Source organism: Psammomys obesus, unplaced genomic scaffold (genome assembly GCF_907164565.1).
Source record: "Psammomys obesus unplaced genomic scaffold, mPsaObe1.curated_primary_1811, whole genome shotgun sequence".
NCBI lineage: Eukaryota > Metazoa > Chordata > Mammalia > Rodentia > Muridae > Psammomys > Psammomys obesus.
Window position 1 is genome coordinate 32,107,938 of NW_026596040.1, and position 23,696 is coordinate 32,131,633.

General features: G+C 37.4%; 1 protein-coding gene across 1 annotated transcript in view; it reads right to left on the minus strand.

The window, feature by feature from the left end:
• Positions 1–23,696, minus strand: part of Dcc (DCC netrin 1 receptor) — a 727,907-nt gene that overhangs the window by 281,015 nt on the left and 423,196 nt on the right. Inside the window, exons 10-12 of the mRNA XM_055622855.1 lie at positions 20,862–21,010; positions 19,114–19,252; positions 14,285–14,334 (exon numbers count right to left, since the gene is read on the minus strand). Coding sequence (XP_055478830.1) covers positions 14,285–14,334; positions 19,114–19,252; positions 20,862–21,010 — 338 coding nt within the window. The remainder of the gene's footprint in view (positions 1–14,284; positions 14,335–19,113; positions 19,253–20,861; positions 21,011–23,696) is intronic.

The window sequence follows — 23,696 nt, forward strand, 5'->3', positions numbered from 1 at the left end:
CAGCATCGATCGCTCTAACTTTAGATAACCACTGACCCATTTCCCCCATTTTCAAATATTCATTAATTTCTTGTGCAATCCATTATACTGTGATGACGACCTCTTCTTGGACCAGTCCTCTTCCCATCTTCAAAAAAACTAGTGTCTACTTTCCCTTCTGCTCTTGCTCCACTTAGCATGACTGAACAGATTGTACCCTTCCTTATTTACTAGTCTACACCATCTTGTCTGCAAATAGGATTGAACACTTGTATTCTTCCATTCTATTTTCTGCATGCTTAGTTTTCCCTTATATTGCCTTTTTGTCTAGAAATTGCAGTATCTCCCAAATTTGTAAATAAAATAACCAAAATGATCAAAACAGTAAAATTTCTCTCAAATATTTAACTCCTTTAATTCTTTCCACTTATAAGAAAAAAATCCCAAACCAACATTCATTCTGTTTAGTCTCTAAACAGTATGTACATTTTTAACCTCTTCTGTGACAGTCATTTTATGGTCATTTAACTATATCCATCATCAGCACACACAAGAGTTAGCAGTTCCCAAATTCTATAAAGCCTTTTTACTATTAGCTAAAGTAAGGCCACCTTGCCTCTTCTCATACTTTCTCCTAGATGATCTATGTATACTCCGTGTCAAATTCTGTCGTCAAAGCACTTTCACCAAGAGCTATGTTTACTAGCAATGCTTTCCACTTGGCTTGTACAAAAATACTCTCTCCCTCTCTACTTATGTCTTAGCTCCTGTATTGTCTCTTTTTCTCTTTTTTTTACTCTGGAAGCAATTTCCTATCATGTTTGGAGTGTCTATTTTTCTCAATGAACTTATCATTCTTGTGTGTTAATTGTTTATGATTTGATTATTTTTCAACAAATATAAATAAATCCTAAGAAATAGTGGTGTTTAATTGCCTTTCTTAAAAGGTGCAGAAATTGTGGTACATCTACACAATGGAGTATTACTCTGCAATGAAAAATAAGGAAATCATGAAATTTGCAGGTAAATGGTGGGACCTGGAAAGGATCATCCTGAGTGAGCTGTCCCAGAAGCAGAAAGACACACACGGTATATACTCACTCATATAGATATATAATGTAGGATAAACCTACTAAAATCTGTACATATAAAGAAAATAATCAAGAGAGAGGACCTTGACTAAAACTCTCAGTTCCCATCTTGAAAGGCAAAGAGGATGGACATCAGAAGAAGAAGAAAACAGGAAACAACCTACGAACCTGCAACAAAGGGGCTCTGAAAGGCTCTGCCCTGCAGACTATCAAAGCAGATGCTGAGCTTATGGCCAACTGTTGGGCAGTGTGCATGGAATCTTATGTAAGAAATGGGAAATACTAAGATCTGGAAAGGACAGAAACCCCACAAGGAGAGCAACAGAACCAGAAATTTGAACACAGGGATCTTCCCAAAGACTCATATTCCAACCAAGTACTAGGCATGGAGATAACCTAGAACCCCTGCACAGATGTAGTCCATTACAGTTTAGTGTCCAAGTGGGTTACATAGTAATGGGAACAGGGACTGCCTCTGACATAATCTGATTGGCCTGCTCTTTGATCACCTCCCCTTGAATGGGGAGCAGCCTTACCAGGCCACAGAAGATGACAATGCAGCCACTCCTGATGAGATCTGATAGATTAAGATCAGACGGAAGGAGAGGAGGACATCCCCTATCAGTGGACTTGGGGAGGGGCATGCCTAAAGAAAGGGGAGGGAGCTTGGGACCAGGAGGGGTGGAGGGAGGGGCTTATGGGGGGATACAAAGTGAATAAAGTGTAATTAATAAAATAAAATTAAATTAAAAAATAAAATCTCAAAAATAAAAGCTCAGAGTTGATAATACAGTTATCCATTTCATGAACAGCGCTTACAAGTTTACAAAGCATAAGTGAAATAATATGATAGTCAAATTGAAATGAAATGATAGTTGAATTGCTGAGCACATTGCCAGGCACAAAACATCTATTGCATTTTAATGACTTTCACTGTTAGTTACTCATTAAGAGATGAACAATAATGTTGATTCCTATTAGTCATATCAATGTGTTAAATCTCACATTAAAGTACTTGCGCTTATATAGTTCGAACATATTTAAACCTATACCAGTGAATATTTTTATGTAAGTGAACATTTTTCAATCTTAGCTCAAACCACATAGTGCCTTCACCTGCTGGTGGGATTGAACCTATTCATGTTCTCTGACTAATCAACCATTCCAACTATAAGGGCAGCTTCCATGAGCTAAATTAAAATCAGAGACCTTATCACTAGACCTAGGTTCATTTAATTTAAGCCTATTATTAAACCTCTCTCTTTTCAAAAATGTATGACTTAAAGGAAATCTCATTAAACCTCATGGAAAGGCTAAAGCAAGCTCTGACTGAAGAGCCAACCAGAAACAGGAAAATTAGAAATATGTATGATGAAGTTTAAATTACAGGTGTTGAAAGAATGATACCACGATTCTAAAGGGAGTGATTCTGTTATCTAAGTTAATCTCTTTGTCAAAATTTCCTGTGTACATATGCTAAAAAGCAAGGTTGTAACGAAAGGGCAAAAATGTATCAAATCTAAATGCACAAACAGCCTGAAAATATATTTTAAGTACAAAACATGAATAATTAGAAGATTATATAAACTATTTGCTAAGTTCTGCTTGCATGAATCAAAAATTCATACAGGCATTGAGATTTAAGCATGCCTGACAGTCATTAAAACTTATAGTAGACACCATAAAGAGACCTTTGGGAACTTTATAAAAACTCCCAGAATCCCCTTCTCTCAGCATCAATTGGCTACTTCCAGTTCTTCATCTAGAGTGGACCACATATAATTTCTCCTGTTTAAATTGTAACATCCACAACTGTCACCATACTAGTGTTGTTCTGACAACCATATTGTTGAAATTTCACTTGTACATTCCTTCTGTTATGCCTAGGAGACATTACCTTGCAATATGTGTCCTGGCCTTATGGCTCTTAAAATGTTTCTGCTCCCCATTCATTTATTTTTCCCTAGCCTTAAGTATAAGGGTAAATTGCACATAGAACTGTGGGGGTAAAGAAACTCTTGCACAGAATGTTTGATCTCTGGTTGATATCCCTGAATATATGACATACATGTTTTCACACACACAGGAATAATAACTGAAGAAGAAATTATGAATTTGTGAGAGTGAATGGGAGAAAAAGTCAGGAAGGTATAAATTATAAAGATATAAAGCTCATCGTCATCTGGTATAGAAACAGAATGGTGGATCGATAAAATCGAATAGAAGACCCAGAAATAAACCAACACATCTACTGATACTTGATTTTCGACAAAGAAGCCAAAACCATACAATGGAAAAAAGACAGCATCTTCAACAAATGGTGCTGGTCTAACTGTATGTCTACATGTAGAAAAATGCAAATAGATCCATATTCATCACCTTGCACAAAACTAAAGTCCAAGTAGACTAAAGACCTCAGCATAAAACCAAACACAGTAAACCTGTTAGAAGGAAAAGTGGAAAAGAACGTTGAACTAATTGGCACAGGAGAGAGCTTCCTAAACAAAACACCAACAGCACAGGCTCTAAGGTAAAAAAAAAAAAATCAATAAATGCAACCTCACAAAACTGAAAAGCTTCTGTAAAGCAAAGGACACTGCCATCAGAACAAAATGACAGCCTATAGATTGAGAAAGGATCTTCACCAATCCTGTATCTCATAGAGGGCTAACATCCAGAATATATAAAGAACTTAAGAAGTTAAACACAAAGAAACCAAGTAATCCAATTAATAAATGGAGAACAGAGCTAAACAGAGAATTCTCAATAGAGGAATATCAAATAGAGAGAAACACTTAAAAAGAAATGCTCAACCTCCTTAGTCATCAGGGAGATGCAAATCAAAACAACCCTGAGATCTCATCTTACATCCATCAGAATGGTGAAGATTAAAAACTTAAGTGACAACACATGTTAGAGAGGATGTGGAGAAAGGGGAAGCCTCCTCCATTGCTGGTGGGACTGTAAACTTGTACAACCACTTTGTAAATCAATCTGGCACTTTTTCAGACAATTAGGAATAGCGTTTCCTCAAGATCCAGTTATAGCACTCCAAGGCATATGTCCAAAATGTGTTCACATATATAACAAGGACATTTGCTCAACTGTGTTCATAGCAGCTTTAATTGTAATAGTCAGAACCTGGAAATAACCCAGATGTCCCTCAACTGAGGAATATAGAAATTATGGTACATTTGCACAATGGAACACTGCTCACCAATTAAAAACAAGGAAATCATGAAATTTGCAGCAAATGGTGGGAACTAGAAAAGATCATCCTGAGTGAGGTATCTCAGAAGCAGAAAAACACACATGGTTTATACTCACTTACAAGTGGATTTTAGACATATAACATAGGATAAACATTCTAAAATCTGTACACCAAAAGAAGCTAAGCAAGAAGGAGGGCCCTGGGTAAGATGATCAATCCTCTCTCAGAAAGGCAATAGGATGAACATCAGAAGAGGGAGAAAACAGAGAACAGAACAGTTGCCTACCACAGAGGACCTCTGAAAGACTCTACCCAGCAGGGTATCAAAGCAGATGCTGAGACTCATAGCAAAACTTGGGGCAGAGTGCAGGGAAAAAGGAGATAGAAAGACCTGGAGGGGACAGAGCTCCACAAGGAGAGCAACAGAACCAAAAAAGAAAAAAAATCTGGCCACAGGGGTCTTTTATGAGACTGATACTCCAACCAAGGGTCATGCATGGAGATAACCTAGAACCCCTGCACAGAGGTAGCCTATGGCAGCACAGTGTCCAAGTGGGTTTCCTAGTAATGGGAACAAGGACAGTCTCTGACATGAACTCAGTGACTGGCTCTTTGGTCACCTCCCCCTGATGTGGGAGCTACGTTAGTAGGCCACAGAGAAAGATAATGCAGCCAGTCCTGATGAGACCTGATAGGCTAGGGTCAGAGGCAAGGGGAGGAGGACCTCTCCTATCAGTGGACTTGGGGAGGGGCACGAGAGGAGAAGAGGGAGGGTGGGTAGGATTGAGAACAGATGAGGAAGGGGCCTCCAGCTGGGACAGAAAGTGAATAAACTGTAATTAATAAAATAAATAAATAAATTTTAGAAAGCTCATCTAACACATTCTTCAAAAACTATTTTGCTTATGCTGGCAAAAATGTGGGGAAAGGAGAATATGAATCCATTTCTAGGTGTATATGAAAACTTTTGAAGCCATTATCAAAATCAGTGTGGTAGTTCCTCAGGAATCTGGGAATACATTTAACTCATAGCCCTGCTATGTAAGTTTTGGGCATCAACCCAAAGAATTCTATATTCTGCTACAGAGTCACTTGCTCAACCTTGTTCCTTCTGTTCTATTCATAATAACCAGAAATTGGAAATAATCTAGATATTCCTCAGTAGATGAATGCTGTTAAAAAAAATCACTGGGGGGCGGAGCCAAGATGGCGACTAGCACACACAGTTTCTGAGCTGTGGAAGAGATAAAGTTCTGAGTTGGTGAGTGGAAGGACTTCTGAAGCCAGGGAGAGACTTTCTAAACAACAGGGAACATCACAGGAGGTGAAAACCTTGGTCTCAGGTCACCAGGGGACTTGTTTGATCTCCCAGCACTCCCCTCCCCCAGACCTCCCTCCTCCTTGGCACAGCGGACTTGTCTTTCTCAGCGCAGACCTAACTGCCTGGGGCCTGCAGCCACTGAGGCGGAATCCCAAGCCCTTTATCCGCAAAGGCCAGCAGTAGGTGTCTCGGAGTCCCAGATTCACACAGCAGCTGCACCATCCTCCCAGGGCACGAGTCTGCTAGACGCCATACTAGCTCCACAGGCACGTGATCACTAAAGATACAGCCCGCCCAATCCCACAGTGACAGAGAATACGCTATATACTCACCAAAACCAGGCAGAAACGCCACACTAGCTAGATACACCAGGCGTTGGGCCTCCCAAGCTTGGAGAGCACAGTGAAGAGACCCCAGGACTTCCCAGAAAGCAGCTGGACTAGCAACCCAGTCTCCAGTTACAGCAGGACTTTCTAACCTGGCATCAGAGCAGCACTGAGCTGGCGGGGCACATCAGCCCTCCAGTTTAAGACTAACCAGGGCCAAACCAGAGAACAGAAAGCCTGGTTACACTGAACCCTACTGATGTGACCACCCTGAAATCTCCAGCTGCAGCAAGACCTCATAACCTGGCAGTGACAGCAGCACAGAACTGGCGTAGCACATCTAAGAAGCAGGGCCAAACCAGAGAGCAGAGAGTCCGGATACCCTGATCTCTGCCAAGTGACCTGCCTGTAAGTGAGTGCACCCTTGAGAATCTGCAGATCCCCAGATCCTGGGTCCTTCTAAAACAGAAGCCAGGCATCAAACCCCCTCCCACCCATATACCCACTTTGTGAAACAGAGGGGCACTTGGGACATTGAAGTTCCTGCTCTGTGGGTCTAATTGAGGAGTTAAGGCAGTTAATGCCAGAAATTGTGCTGCGATCATCACTAGCGCCTGCGACATATACAGTGCAGAGCCCCTCCCACACACTCAAGGGTTCAACATTAGCCATTACTCTGTCCCTCGGGACACACGCCCACGCACAGTTACACACACACACACACACACACACACACACACACACATACACACACACTTTCATTTGCCCCATTTGCGCCTGCGTACTTTTCTCCCACAGGTACAGCTAGTACTCAGCACACGCTAAGGACAAGGGACATCTCTCAGCTTCCTGAAAAACTCTCCAGACTCCAGAGAGAGACAGTACCAGTCTGATCTGCAGAATCCAAAAAAAACCAGCGAAGGTCTCAGATAATAAGCCAATGGCCAGGGATAGGCGAAAGAACACTTCCAACATAAATCAGGACATCATGACTTCACCAGCAATGCCAAAATCGATGGATACTCCAATTCATCAGAAGCACAGGAAAATAACCTTAAAGCCATGCTTGCTCAATTATTTGAGGCTCATAAGGAGGAAATGAACAAATCTTTCAAAGGGTTGGCCAGTCAATTGGAGGTAAAGAAAGAAGAAATAGACAAAAGCCTTAAAGAAACACAGGCAAACATAGCCAAACAAATAGAGGCACAAGTAGAGATAAAATTAGTGGCATATAAAAAGGAAATGAACAAAGAAATAGAGTCCATCGTAGAGAGACAGGAATCCAAATTCAAACACATGAAAGAAATGGTGCAAGGCATGAAAACAGAATTAGAATCAATAAAGAAAACACAAAACGAGAAAACCCTTGAGCTGGAGAACTTGGAGAAAAGATCAGGAACCACAAAAGTAAGCATCACCAACATAATACAAGAGATGGAAGAGAAAATCTCTGGAGCTGAAGACACACTTGCAGAAATTGATACTTCTCTCAAAGAAAAAGTAAAATCAGAAAAGTTCCAATCACAAAATATCCAAGAAATCAAGGATGCTATGAAAAGACAAAATCTAAGAATAATAGGAATTGATGAAAAAGAAGACTCCAGGGTCCAAGGTCCAGAAAATATTTTCAAGAAAATCATAGAAGAAAATTTTCCCAACTTAAAGAAAGAGTTGTCCATAAATATACAAGAGGCCTACAGAACACCAAATAGACTAGACCAGAAAAGAAACACATCACGTCACATCATAGTCAAAACACTAAATCTACAGAACAAAGAAAAGATATTAAAAGCAGCAAGAGAAAAAGGCCAAGTAACATATGAAGGTAGACCTATCAGAATCATACCAGACTTCTCATCAGAAACTATGAAAGCCAGAAGGGCCTGGGCAAGTATCATGGAGACTCTAATAGATCACAAATGTCAACCCAGACTACTATACCCAGCAAAGCTTTCAATCAACATAGATGGAGAAAACTAAATTTACACAATATCTATACAGCAAACCAACTCTACAGAAGATACTAGAAGGAAAACTCCACTCCAACGAAAACGAATTCACCCAAGAAAACAGGGCATACAGATAATATCCCAACAAAAATGAAAAGAAAACAAGCAATGAAACAGGGTAAGATCACCGACTCCATTACAAAAGGAACTAACATGCATTGGTCACTATTAACCATCAATATTAATGGACTTAACTCACCAATAAAAAGACACAGGCTAACAGAATGGTTATGGAAACAGGATCCAACATTCTGTTGCATCCAAGAAACACACCTATGCAACAAAGATAAACACTACCTCAGAGTAAAGGGCTGGAAAAATGTTTTTCAGGCATATGGTTCCAGAAAACAAGCTGGAGTAGCCATCCTAATAGCTAATAAAATAGACTTTCATCCAAAGTTAATCAAAAAAGATAAGGAGGGCCACTATATTATCATCAAAGAAAAAATCCACCAAGAGGACATCACAATTTTGAATATCTATGCCCCAAATACAAGAGCACCGACATTTGTAAATGAATCATTATAAAAGCTTAAATCATACATTGATCCTAATACCCTAATAGTGGGAGACTTCAACACTCCACTCTCACCAAGGGACAGATCAACTAGACAGACACCAAATAGGGAAATAAAAGCACTCACAGAAACCCTAAATCAAATGGACCTAATAGACATCTACAGATCTTTTCACCCAAACTCAAAAGAGTACACCTTCTTTTCAGCACCGCATGGGACCTTCTCCAAAATAGACCATATAGTGGGTCACAAAGCAAGCCTCAACAGATACAAAAGGATTGAAATAATCCCTTGTATATTATCTGACCACCATGGATTAAAGCTGGACATCAACAACAACAGAAACAACAAAAAGCCGACACGCACATGGAAACTGAACAACTTACTACTCAATGACAGCTGGGTTAAAGAAGAAATAAAGAAACAAATTAAAGACTTCCTAGAATTCAATGAAAATGAAGGCACAACATACCCAAATTTATGGGACACATTGAAAGCAGTGCTCAGAGGAAAATTTAGAGCACTAAGTGCCTACAAGAAGAAATTCATAACATCACATACAAACAACTTAATGGCCCAACTGAAAAACCTAGAAAAAAAAGAAGCAGATACACCCAAGAGGAGCAGACAGCTAGAAATAATCAAACTCAGGGCTGAAATCAATCAATTAGAAACAAATAAAACTATCCAAAGAATCAATGAAACAAAAAGCTGGTTCTTTGAGAAAATCAACAAGATAGACAAACCCTTAGCCAAACTAACTAAAAAGCAGAGAGAAACTATCCAAATCAGCAAAATCAGAAAGGAAAATGGGGACATAACTACAGACACTGAGGAAATCCAGACGATTATTAGGTCATACTACAAAAGCCTATATGCCACAAAATTTGAAAATCTAAATGAAATGGATAACTTTCTTGACAGATTCCATCTACCAAAATTAAATCAAGATCAGGTAAAAAGACTGAATAGCCCTATATCTCCCAAGGAAATTGAAGCAGTCATTAATAATCTCCCCTCCAAAAAAAGCCCTGGACCAGATGGCTTCAGCGCAGAATTCTACAAGACCTTCAAAGAAGTGGTAACACCAATTCTCCTGAAACTATTCCACAAAATAGAAACAGAAGGAACACTACCAAACTCATTCTATGAAGCCACAGTCACCTTGATACCTAAACCACACAAAGATCCAACAAAAAAAGAGAACTTCAGACCTATCTCTCTTATGAACATTGATGCAAAAATACTCAATAAAATACTTGCAAATCGAATCCAAGAACACATCAAAGATATCATCCACCATGACCAAGTAGGCTTCATCCCAGGAATGCAAGGGTGGATCAACATATGGAAATCCATCGATGTAATCCACCACATAAACAAACTGAAGGAGAAAAACCACATGATCATCTCCTTAGATGCCAAAAAAGCATTTGACAAAGTCCAACACCCATTCATGTTTAAAGTCTTGGAGAGATCAGGGATACAAGGCACATACCTAAAGATAGTAAAGAAAAATATACAGCAAGCCTATAGCCAACATCAAACTCAATGGAGAGAAACTTAAATCAATCCCACTGAAATCAGGGACAAGAAAAGGCTGCCCACTCTCTCCCTATCTCTTCAACATAGTACTTGAAGTCCTAGCCAGAGCAATAAGACAACTAAAGGAGATCAAGGGGATACAAATCGGAAAGGAAGAGGTCAAATTGTCACTATTTGCAGATGATATGATAGTATACATGAGCGACCCCAAAAATTCAACCAGAGAACTCCTTCAGCTGATAAACACCTTCAGCAAAGTAGCAGGATATAAAATCAACTCAAAGAAATCAGAAGCCTCCTGTATACCAAAGACAAAAAGGCTGAGAAAGAAATTAGGGAAACAACACCCTTCACAATAGCCACTAATAGACACTGTCATCAAAACAAATAGACAGCCTACAGATTGGGAAAGAATCTTCACCAACCCTTTATCTGACAGAAGGCTAATATCCAGTATATATAAAGAACTAAAGAAGCAGAAAAGCAACAAACCAAGTAATCCCATTAAAAAATGGGGAACAGAGCTAAACAGAAAATTCTCGAAAGAGGAACATCGAATGGCAGAGAAACACTGAGAGAAATGCTCAACCTCATTAGCCATTAGGGAAATGCAGATCAAAACGACCCTGAGATTTCACCTTACACCCATCAGAATGGCCAAGATGAAAAACTCAAGTGACAATACATGCTGGAGAGGTTGTGGAGAAAGAGGAACCCTCCTCCATTGCTGGTGGGAATGTAAACTGGTACAACCACTTTGGAAGTCAATCTGGCACTTTCACAGACAACTAGGAGTAGTGCTACTTCAAGACCCAGCTATACCACTCCTAGGTATATACCCAAAATTTGCTCAAGTACACAACAAGGACATTTGTTCAACCATGTTTGTAGCAGCTTTATTTGTAATAGCCAGAACTTAGAAACAAGCCAGATATACATCAATGGAGGAATGGATACAGAAATTGTGGTATTTTTACACAATGGAATACTACTCAGCAATCAAAAAGGAGGAAATCATGAAATTTGCAGGCAAGTGGTGGGATCTAGAAAAGACCATTTGAGTGAAGTATCCCAGAAGGAGAAAGACAAGCATAGTATATACTCACTTATATAGACCTACAAGATATGTAAACATAATGAAATCTACACACCTAAAGAAGATAATCAAGAAAGTGGACACAGGCGAAGATGATCAATCCTTATTTAGAAAGACAAATGGGGATGTGCAGTGAACGTATGACAGCAGTCTACCACAAAGGCATCTGAAAGACTCTACCTAGCAGTGTTTCAAAGCAGACACTAAGACTCATAACCAAACCCTCGGCAGAGTGCAGGGAATCATATGAAAGAAGGGGAGTTAGTATGATGTGGAAAGGATAGGAGCTCTACAAGGACCAAATATATCCGGGCACAGGGTCTTTTCTGAGACTGACACTCAACCAAGGACCATCTATGGATATAACCTAGAACTTCTGCTCGGATGTGGCGCGTGGTAGCTCAGTAACCAAGTAGTTTTCCAAAGTAAGGGGAGCAAGGACTATTTCTAACAGGATCTCAAGGGCAGGCTCTTTGACCGCCCCCCAGGGGAGGAGCAGTCCTGTTAGGCCACAGAGGAGGACTTTGCAGCCAGCCCTGAAGATAAAACAGGGTCAAATGAAAAGGGAGGAGGTCCTCCCGTATCAGTGGACTTGGAAAGGGGCAGGGAGGAGACCAGGGAGGGAGTGTGGGGTTGGGGAGGGAATGAGGGAGCGGGATACAGCTGGGACACAGAGTTAACAAAATGTAACTAAAAAGAAAAATAAAATTAAAAAAAAGAAAATATTTTAGTAATTTGAATCAGTACTTTCCTCACATGTGGGAAATATGATCATGAATTTGGTGAATTATGGAGGTCTGTAAAATTATTTCTATTAAAATATATTTTTCATCTCAAATTTAAAAAAAAAATCACAAAACTCTCAGGTAAATGGATTAAGCTGAAAGGAAAAATAATACTAAGAAAGGGTGACCCAGATCCAAAATAACAAATATCATATGTATTCTCTAATGCATGGATGTAAGCATTTAAGCCTTTGTCAGTCATATTACAATCAAAATAGCCATAGAGGTTAGGAATAGAGTAAAGAACTAAGAGGGAGTGAAGTATCATCCATGAAGGGGGAAATAGAATATATAATTAGAAAGAAATTGGACTCTGTAACAGGAGGATTAAATAGACAAGAGCAGAGAAGAGGGCATTAGGGGTGAGAACATGGGGAAGGACAGTTAACAATAAAGGTTATTTGAGGGGTCGTGTGATAAACTACTCCTGTAGATGCTCCCAAAAATAGATAAATGTCACCAAATAATTAAGGAAACAATGCCCCAAGTGATAACTAACGGGTCACATATAATTGAGACAAAAGGGGTCCTATGGAACCGTCAAGCAACTCAACCTATTGCCAAAGCTATTGGTTTCTCTCCAGAAACTAATGATAATGCCCTATTGCTGAAGATAATAGCCAGATATCTCATTGAGCATGCAGAAGTTGAGCTAATGTCTACCTAGAACCCCCTCTCCAACACACATTTTCATGCACGCGCGCACAGGCCCACACTCACACGATCACACTGCCTAGTGTTCATGATATTGGTAGGTACTCTGCATGGCTACCATAGACAATAGATAGACACCAAAACTGATCTAAACTCGTGATCTACACTGCTGAGTTTCATGAATGAAACATTAGCATAATAGTGGCACAAATTTTAAAGAATAGCCAATCACTATCTGATTGGACTTAAGGCCTACCCTATGAGATGGAACCCATCCTTGACACTACACAGGTGTCCATGAATCTGAGACTAGATAGGTCATGGATCTAGAAGAAACTCAAATACTATTGTCCTACTAAAAGAACATAGCAATTAAATGACTGCTGTGAACATTCTGCTGTACACATAGCTCAGTCTCTCACTCAGCCAATCATCAGAGAAGCATTCTACTTCTGGAGATAGGAAGTAATACAAAGACTTTCAACTACACAGTGTGTGGAGACTGAGGGTCCTCAGAACACTCAATCTCAAATGGGATGTCTTCATCAAATCCCTTCCCTCAGGGCTCAAGGAACCATTCAGAAGGAAGTGGAAAGGGTGTTGGAGACACTCTTTCAGACACAACAGGACTTACACAAATAAGAACCCACACAGGGCCTGCACAGGTCTAAACTAGAATGGGTCCTAACTCTGAGCATGGAATATGAACATAAGCTCTTGATCTTAAGTAAGATGTTTTCACCAAAACACAACTGCTTACATAGAAAAAAAATATTTTTCTTCACTGGACGCTTATTGAGTATATAACCTCACGCCCAGCAGTACATGACCACAACAAAACTCAGTTGTGTTTTTGTAGGTTTTTTGGCTGCTATTGTTTAGTTGAATATCTTTTCTTTCTTCATTGTTCTTTTGCTTGTATATTGCAGTTTCCAATTTTTGTTTTTACAGGCTTTCTTTGTGTGTGTGTGTGTGTGTGTGTGTGTTTCTCTCTGTGTGTGTTTTATCCTTTTTCACTATTTTATTTATTCTTTTAATTTTGGTTTGTTTGCTTTTTTAATTCCTTGTTTGTTTCTAAAGACAGATAGAGAGGGAGAAAGAAGGCATGGAGTAGGATGGTTGCTGAAGTGAAGTGGGAAGAATATGGGAGGAAATGTGTGAGGGAAAACAGTGGTGAGACTATATTGTATGAATTTCCAATTATGGAGAGTTCTTAGAACCCCTGCTCAGATGTATCCCATGGGCAGCTCAGTATCTGTGGGAGCTCCATATTAAGAAGAGCAGGGGCATTTTCTGGCATGAACTCTGCTGCCTGTTCTTTGATCTCTTCCCCCTGACGAAGTGGCCTTACTAGGCCACAGCAAAAGAACATCCATACAGTCATGATGAGACCTGATAGGCTAGGGTCATACAGTAGGAGAGGAGGACCTCTCCATTCACTGGACTAGGGGAAGGAGATGGGGGGGCAAGAGTGAGGGAGTGTGGTACCTGGAGGAGATGAGGGCGAGGACTGTAGCTGGGATACAAAGTGAAAAAAATGTAATTAACAACAACAATAATACATTTAAAACATTTTAAAGGTTTTAGAGTATATCTGTTTGTTCAATCAACATGTGCAACCAAATACCACTAACTGTGTTGCTCCAGAATATTCCTTTACACAGGCCGACATCCAGTACTTACTTAGCAGTATGGAGAGCAGAATATGTGCATAAGAGGCAATACAGTAATAACTATTGTCTGACTTACCCTTGAGTTAACCACTTCCAGTGAGATGTTCTGAGGTGGTGCGCTTGGCACTGAAAGAAATCAAATAAGGTGTGAAGGTTACTGCCAAAGGTTTGCAAAAGAAATTACAGCCCACTGATGAAAAGAGAAATTGTATAATGAAAGTTCAGAAAGATAATGCAAGCAGGTGGCCCTTCTCAATATTCCTAGAGAGTAGATAAATAAATACTTGTTTATTTTTGTCTCATGGGCTGGGTCAGTTAATTTTCCATCTATGGAGCCCCCAAAACTTATTTTGCAAAAGAGCACCAGCTGTGATAGCAAATACTGCCATCTAATTACAGCTCTGTGATAACTTTGCTGGCAGAAGCCATGAAAACACAGGGGAGATTTTCTAGAGTGGCCTTTAAGGATTATGATACTGTGATTTTCAGGATCTACAAGGTTTTATGGTTGAATATATCATTGTAACAGACACCTGGGTTGCTTAATTCCTATAATGCAATCATTATTGTCTCCTAGAGAATGAAGAAATGGAAATGTGTCCTCATTTTTAGGTATTTATAATTAAACTTGTATGATATAGAAGTAAGCAGGTTCTGCCATAGTGTTGGGCCATAGATTCTTTTAATAAAAGACCAGTTTATTTTCTTTTGGGCAATTTTTAGCTATGTCATTATTTTTTCTTGCATTTAATTTTTTATATATTTATTACAATTTATTCACTTTGTATCCCAGCTGTAGCCCCCTCCCTCGTACTCCTCCCAATCCTGTCCTCTCTTCCTCATCTCCTCGCATGCTCCTCCCCCAATCCACTGATAGAGGAGGTCCTCCTTCCCTTCCATCTGACCCTAACCTATCAAGTCTCAATGGGCCTGGCTGTATTGTCTTTTAAACATTAGTGTTAAAAGGAGCATATATAGCTCCCTTTTGATAACTGTAATGTTATGAGGTAGCAATAATTTTTTTTTTATTTCAGAACTTTAGATACAAATTGGGCATTTTCAGTATTTAAATAGAAGTATAGGTTAAAATAGTTTTACTTAATTTGTCTGGATATGATGCAATTGAAATTTCAACTTTTACCCTTGGTGAAAATAGAGTATAAGATTTCTCTACATCACATAATTTAACGAACTTCTGAAAACATATTTACTTTTAAAACAAAACTTTGGAAATCATCTCAGTTGTGGTTTGAATCTTTAGCCACTGCTGATGATTGAATTTTGGAGGAAGGCCAAAGTGTGATGTGTGTGTGTGTGTGCGTGTGTGTGTAATTTGGTGAGGGGTCTGTTTCTGTAAGCAATGTGATATTTTCAAATGTTACTTTAAGTTTTTTAATAGTAGTTAACTTCCAAATCCTAATTCTTAAAAAACTGACTGAGGTGATCAATAGTCAATAGGTATGAGTATCACAACCTTAGAGGCATCACAATTATTTTTGTTAAATGTTGCTAATTGACATATCAAAACTCCCAAAGTTTTTACTCTGATGGTGTTGATTTATTTTGTGAATTTTCTACCATAGAGAACTATCTTAATTTTCATTTACTGAATACTAATTGTTCTTGTTAGAGGGCAAGTAGAGAATTCTTTATCAGGATTTCAGTTACCAATCAACAATAGCTAGAATCAAATGCTGGGTGGAAATGAACATAGCACACTACCTCGTCTATCATAGTTGTACAGAGGGAGGACATGTTTCTCTTCAAAATATAAGGATATCACCAACAGCATATCATTAAGCTGATGAGGGTGTCAGAGATTTCTTTCAATATGGTAAAACTTAGGGATTTATATACATTAAGATGAGGATAGATCAGATTTTCATACTTCTTAATGCACCTCAGTAGCGGAGGCATTTGAATTTATCTCTGAGAAATGCATGCTGTTGTGTTCATATATTCATTGACCAAAATAGCTCATGATTTAATGTATAACCTTTGAAAAACATAGCAGTGTGAAACGTTTGTCACAAAATGAGAAATGTTTCCATAGTAAACCCACTTATTTACTTCCTAGACCACATGGCTTGATTCTGTTGCCATTTTTATTGTTATTGTTGTTGTTACTTGGTTGGCCTTTGTTTCCGCTTCTGGTGTTTGGTCATCTGAGGGCCATCCCTGTGTACCTAGGGTGACCTCAAACTTGCCAACTTCAAGTTCCCATCTCTTTATCTGGAATATATAGGTATATATATATATATATATATATATATATATATATATATATACACACAGGTATATATCACACACCTAGGTTCTCTGATGCTTTCTTTTAACTTGGTTTTGAACTTAATAAGGAAGAAAGCATTATAGAAATGATAGGGAAAGTGGATGATGCCATTCACCAGAAAGGACCCATAAATGTGAGTTATAACCGTAATGAGCGTAGAACTATGCCTAGTAGCTCGTGAGATTTTATTCTTGCTGTTGGACATAGATCTGCAGATAATTAAGCTTAATGAGAGCAGTAAATATTGACCATCTAATTCAAGTATCTCAAAAAAGCATTTTGAAAAATACATAACTGCATAATACCTAAAGTTAAATAATTTTAATATGTCAAAGGTGTCGGTCATTGCTAACCAATGGCATCTAGAGAAAGGAAATTGAATGAAAAAGTATATCTGAATCCAGAAAAATGTTAAAACAAGAGCTAAATTATAAGCGACAACTGATCTGAATAAAGGTATTTACAAGTAACTTAGCAAACCTGGAAAATCATTAGGATAATGAATTTAGAAAAATTTCTCACATCTAATTTTGTTATATACATTTTTCTGTGCCAGTATAAATTCCACAAGATGGTTTCTTTAAGCTATTATCTTCTTTAAAATGTAGATGCATTTATATATAATTACATATTAAATTAGTAGTCCCCCAAATGGAAAATCCTACAATTCACATGTATGTAAAACCTTTGCAAAGTTTTGGGTGAAACTGTCTAACTAATGCAACACATTTCACAGGCTAGTAGAAATGTATAGGTAGACATAAAATTATCCTCCACGTTTAATGGAATTAAAAAAATCAACAGAAACATAATTGGCATATACAACGAATATTAAACACTGGTGTCTGTGTCGTGCTGTTTGTTCTTTTAGTGTGTGTATAAATTAGCCTATTTAGTTTTTGTTTATGATACAAAATATCAAAGGAGATCAGTGCTGTGAGAGTGAGGAATTGAAAACAGGAGAGCATTTAATGTAATTCAACCCATCTAAATGTGATACCTGACCTCAGCATGAAATAGCTTCAGCAGAGAACATGAAATGAAGTACACAGAAGAGAACTGGATAATGCCAAAGTGGAAGCCAAAAAACACGCTTTATTGGAAGTTAAAGGCTGTGAGTTGGCTATAAAGGTACTTACAGATGAGGTCATAGTGCCCATACAGCAGGCCCTCACAGCCTACATTTCTCTTATTAGATACATCTATTAAAGGAATTTTAGAATTTTTCCAACAACTATATTGACTTGGGGTTATAGTCATAGAGTTTCTCTTTAAATGACAGACATTTTTCTAGGCACTGCAGCATTTACAGGAGATAATTCTTAGACTAATGAGTAACAATCTATCTTTCTCACTTATGACATTTAAAATCAAAGTAGAGAATAAGGCCGCTGTATTACAGTTCAGAGTGTGAATGGAATCTACATAAATTATGTAAAATATTCATTTTCATTTGTTTTTCTTTTATTTTTGTAATTATAAGCTATGAAGTAATTTATTCAGCCACTGCATATTCTGTTCTTTCTTGAATAACAGAATCAGACGGTTGGGGAGAAGAATTACATTAAAATTAATACTGAAGTGGCCTAACATTAAAATACCCTTTTAAGTAAAATTGCAAATGAGCATCACTCGTGGGTCCTCTTTGGAATATCCTTAAAAACAAGCATGTCTTTCTTTTGGCCATTCATATTCTGTGAGGTATCCACCTTGATATTTTTCCAGATTAAAAAATGTTATATCAAGAATCAGAAATTGAAGACATTTTAATCAAAATATCAATAATTTATAAAACTAAAAAATACTATCATGGAACCTATGCTGGCTAGAGCTGGCTCTTGGTCTTTTTTTACTATTCAATGCAGCCATCTTTGCAACATATCTGCCTGAATCTTCATAGCCCTATTTCATATGGATAATGGCTTGTAATATTTATTAACTTTACCAGGGTTTCATTATCATTTATTCCTATGGTAAGCAGTTTCCTTCGACACTATTCAATTAAATCCATTATCTTCATTAAGAATTCTTCCTTTTTATATCACTTGAAAAATATGTCTAATATTCATTTATTAGACAAGATAAAATGAAGGTGTGTATGTTCGTGCTCACATGTAATGTTTTAAGTATGTGTTTACTTAACAAAAATCTTTTCGGTATATTTTCTAATTAAGTGATATGTCCATCATTTATACTTTTAATCACTGGTGCCTTTTTAAAAAATGATTAATGAAAGAAACATATCCATCTATATTATTCCACACACATAATAAATGTGTTTACTTTGCAACATCTATAGCAATCAACAAGCACATGCACAAGAATAATTTGAACTCACACAGTAGTCACAGTTTGGGAATTATCTATCCCAATTCAGCATATGTATCTGAATCACAAATTTAAATTTGACTACAGTACTGTGAATACATTGCACAATACATTTTATATTTATGATATAAATTTTATATTTATAATAAATATACATTTTATATTTATGATAAACATCACAGAGAATATAAGTTCAAAAACCCCTTACAACAGAATCAATAACATACATGCAAACTTTTTCATTTCATAACAGGTATGCGAATAAAATTTGACTGTTTATCACTTACCGTCTGACAGGGTAACCACTGTCACGTCATCAGTAGATACTCCCGGCCCATAACGATTATAAGCTAGGAATCGAAGAGTATATTCCGTGAATTTTTTCAGGCCCTCCAGTTTATAAGATAGTCCATCAACCTCTATATTCTGGAGACATAAAATGCCAGAATCGTTATTAAGGAAGCACATTAAAGCAGAAATGGCAGCCATTCTGTACAATCAGTGAATTGAGAGCTAGACACTTGTTCATAGAAGCACACTCTAGCCCTGTAATGAATTGCTGTAAAACCATCCTTGTGTCAAACACTCCCCTACTAAACTCCAAGCTACTCCACAGACTCCGTGTTAAAACATCACCATGTGATTTTTATAGTCATTAAGTTTCAATTTGTTTGACACCACCCAGAGCACTGAATAGACTGGGATGTTCCACCCACATCAATACCCCAACAAGTAGAAGGGACAGAGATTCATTCTCGTGCTCAAATTAAATAATTCATCAAGAATTCACAGATTGTCATTTGCGCGATGAAATATACCCAGATATGGAAACTCTCAGACACATTGCCACAGATTTTATGGTCCTAAATGTTGTGGTGTAGATTGAAATTATCTCAGTATTTCCCAACTGCAGTAGGAGGTACTAAAGGTCATTGAGGAAATCAGAATCAGTGCTTCCTAAAGGAGCTATCGTTTAGCTTTTCATGGTGATTCCCAGACAACCAATATCAACATTGGGCAATAGAGCTCTTGAATTTATTAAAATGAGCAACAGAAAGGCTTGTATAAAAGTGGGTGGGTAACATAGTTTAAAAGTTGAAATTAGAAGTGACATGGAAACAGCCAAGGAAAAAGTAAAATAACTCATTACAAGAGCAGTTCATCTGCTACTGTCTTTAAAAACAAAACAAAACAAAGAAACACTAAGAAGTTGACCTGAAATATGTCGGCTTATGTTTCTGGAAAATTTGTTTCCAACGACAAGCCCTGGTCAGGCATCATCGTATATGGAAACAAGAAAAGCATCCTATGCTTGGTAAACTTGACAGATAACATCTTAAGACCACTTTTCTAATCCTTAACATCTCTCTCTCTCACACACACATATTTTTTTCCATCTAAATATGGTAACTTGAGGGTAAGAATCTCAATAGCTGTGTATATGGCTGTATACATACACTATTAAATATTATAAAGTTTTACTTGTTTATCCAAAGACTTACTTACTGTTACTCTACTTTTAAAAACTCATTTGCCTCTTTTAAAATTCTATTAAGTTACTTAGTTAAAAATGAAAAGCCAAACGAAGTTGCGTGTACAAACTTCTAGGAGTAAGTTCTGGACTTTGTTGGTTACAGCATGTGTGTGAAGAGAAAACGGAGAATGTGAAATATCCAAGAGAAGGAGGAGCAACTTGGATAAGGGGGCCAACCACAAAGCAGATCATTCTTAAAATGAGTCATAAAAAGAAACATATCTTGGCACAGGATATAGTTACCCATTCTGGCCTGAAGTACTATAGTCAAAGCCCAAACCCGCATTCTCATTATGAACTTCAACCCAATGTCTTTTACTCTTTTCATCAGCAGAATGCAATGAAATAATTAAAAATTCCTTGTAACAAATGCTTGGAACCAAACAACTATTCAATGATCATGTTAATTGTCAGCTGTATCAAAATCTGGAAAGTGTCCTATGTCTTTGGCCCTAGAGACATCCAGGAGATGAATGGCATGGGGTTCATTTCTTTACCCACCTGTTCTTTTCCTGTGGACACCTCAGTGCAGAACAATCTGTAACCTTGGACTGGACCATTTGCATAGGCAGGGGGTTCCCATGTAATAAGAATCGAGGTAGGTGAGGTAGATACAGCATGCAGGTTTTCTACTGGCCCTGGAACTTGCACTGTATATAAAAGAAATTGATGCAAATAAGACACTTGCTCTCTCAAAGCAAACAAATATATACTCTGTAGCGTTCAAGAACATAAGAGAATCTGCTCTGTTCCTAAAGTCACATGAAAACAATGTTATTATATAATACGGAAGTACAATAGTGAAACTTTTACAAAAACTTAATTTTGTTTCAAAGGAAAGATTACATGAATTGAATCAGCAATTTTACTGTATTTCAAAAGAGGTAGGCTGGAGTGTAAGTGATTTGGATAAGGACAGAAAAAAAATAAGATTCTTAATCTAAACTTTTAATCTAGAAATGTTTCCATTCTGCTTGTAAGCTTTTGAATGTATATTGCTAATACCTGCAGAAGGAAAAAGAAATTACAATTAGTATCCTTGAATACTATAATTCTGTTTATTCAAATAGACAACATACCTATGCATAATTAATTGCATTTTCTTTTGGTCAGCAATTTATCATGTAGCTGATTCTGGTTCTTTCAATTTTTTTTCAATTTAACTTTTTCATTTTTTCTCTCATAGCAATTACTTAATCAAAGATAAGTAATTTGTTTATTAATGAAATTAGATAGCACAGAACAATTATTCTTAATCAAAATGCTTCTATTCAGTTGTGCTTGAAGAGTCAGAAATTTCCAGATTTCTTTGTAAGTAAAAGCGAGTATTTCTCTCTGGTTTTTCGTCTATTATTTTCCAGGACAAGTAGATTCCTACATTGTATGATCCATGATTCACTGTTTTCCTCAATTATTTTTGTGTTCAAATTATTCCAGAAAGGACTGTGAGATTTTCATTATATTACATAATCTGTCCTTACAACACATCCCTTCACTTATTTGACCCTTTCTTTCTTCCTTCCTTAATTTCTTTCGTTTTCTTTCTTTGATTGTTTCATAATCTGGCACTATATTGTCATGTATTTTGCTAATTTGGTCCTACATTTAAAATAAGATCTTTTTCTAAATCATTCTGCTTCTTTTTAGTGGGTAACAGTACTGAAAACAAAAATTTTAATGTAAAGCATTTTCATCATTGTTAAGTGTCATCATCTCTATGTCCTTTCGGTGAAGAGTGCTAAGAAACATGCCTACAAGCATACATACATGTATATTCATGTTAATGTCTATGCAATATATACACATGTAAAAGCTCCATATACCCTTTGTGTTCATTTCAGAGGCATTCTAGTCCAATACCAATTTCTATGACAGAGTTCTACTCTGTCCACATGAATCAAGGAAGCATTCACTGCTATAAACCAGAGAACTTCACCTTGTATCACATTTTATAGTAATTTTTTAAACAGAATTATAGTAAGTTTATAAACAGAATTGCATTTCAAGAACTTATACATTTTACTTCATGAAAAATAAAGAGATATGACAGAACATGTCCACTGATGCCCAACTATTTTTACATAATTCATCATTTAAAAGAATAGTCATAGAAACACAATTATTGTATCCTTTTATGAGTACTTAAATATTTATATAATGATGGAAGTATTTCAAGAGTGCTCCTTCTTAGTTACAATCTGCTATTTCTCAAATGAAGAAAATAGAGGACAGGAGCCAAACACTAAAACTGGTGATTTGGCTAAGATGTTTACTGACTAAGCATACGTGGTTAATATTTTGAGACAGATCTTAAGGATCTCAGTCTTGGCTTCCCAAGAAGCCAAATAAATCAAGGAACCTGGGAGTCTGACGTGTCTATACTGGAATAAAAGAGAAAATGGTTTCAGTTAATATTTGCTTAGTTGTCTCAGTTGGGTCAGTAAGAAATATTTCAAATTCATTCTGCATATTAGTGAACAGATTTTAAAAAAAATGAACTTGCTTTTCAGCTGACTCATCAGGTGCCAGGTGGCAACTTTGTAGAAAAAAAAGGAGCGTTTAGAACGTGGGTGCTGCACCTATTTGGGGATTACAACTGTGGTACGAGAAGTTAGGTATCATTCCTCTGTCCTGAATGAAGAGCGTGAGAATCTGACGGAGCAAGCTGGGGAGTCTTCCCTTCAGCTCAGCTGCTGTGCAAAGAAAAGAGAAAGAAGGTACACACCCTTTTATCACTCAAAAAATGACCATCAAGTTTGTAGGAAGCCAAAACAAATTATCCAGGCTTAGGACCTAGGAGGATAAAGGCCAAATTCATAGCCATTTTCAGCAGGCATCCCAAAGAAATACACTTTAGGATTCTATGTTGCTCATGTCCTGTTCCTTGTCTTCTCTAAATTCCAATGACTATCCTGTTTGCCCTTCTGAATGAGGTTTCATCCTCTTCTGTAGGGTCCTCCTTGTTGTTTAGCTTCTTTAGGACTATAGATTTTGTATGTTTATCCTATATTATGTAACTAATATCCACTTACAAGTGAATGTATACCATATGTGTCTTTCTGCTTCTGTGTTACCTCACTCCGGATGATCTTTTCTAATTCCTACCATTTGGCTGCAAATTTCATTATTTCCTTGTTTTTAATTTCTGAATAGTTTTCCATTGTGTAAATGTACCACAATTTCTGTATCCATTTCTCCATTGAGAGACATCTAGGTTGTTTCCAGATTCTGATTATTACAAATAATGCTGCTATGAACATAGTTGAGCAAATGTCCTTGTTGAATGGTGGGAAATCTTTTGGGTATATGCCTATGAGTGGTATAGCTGGATTTTTT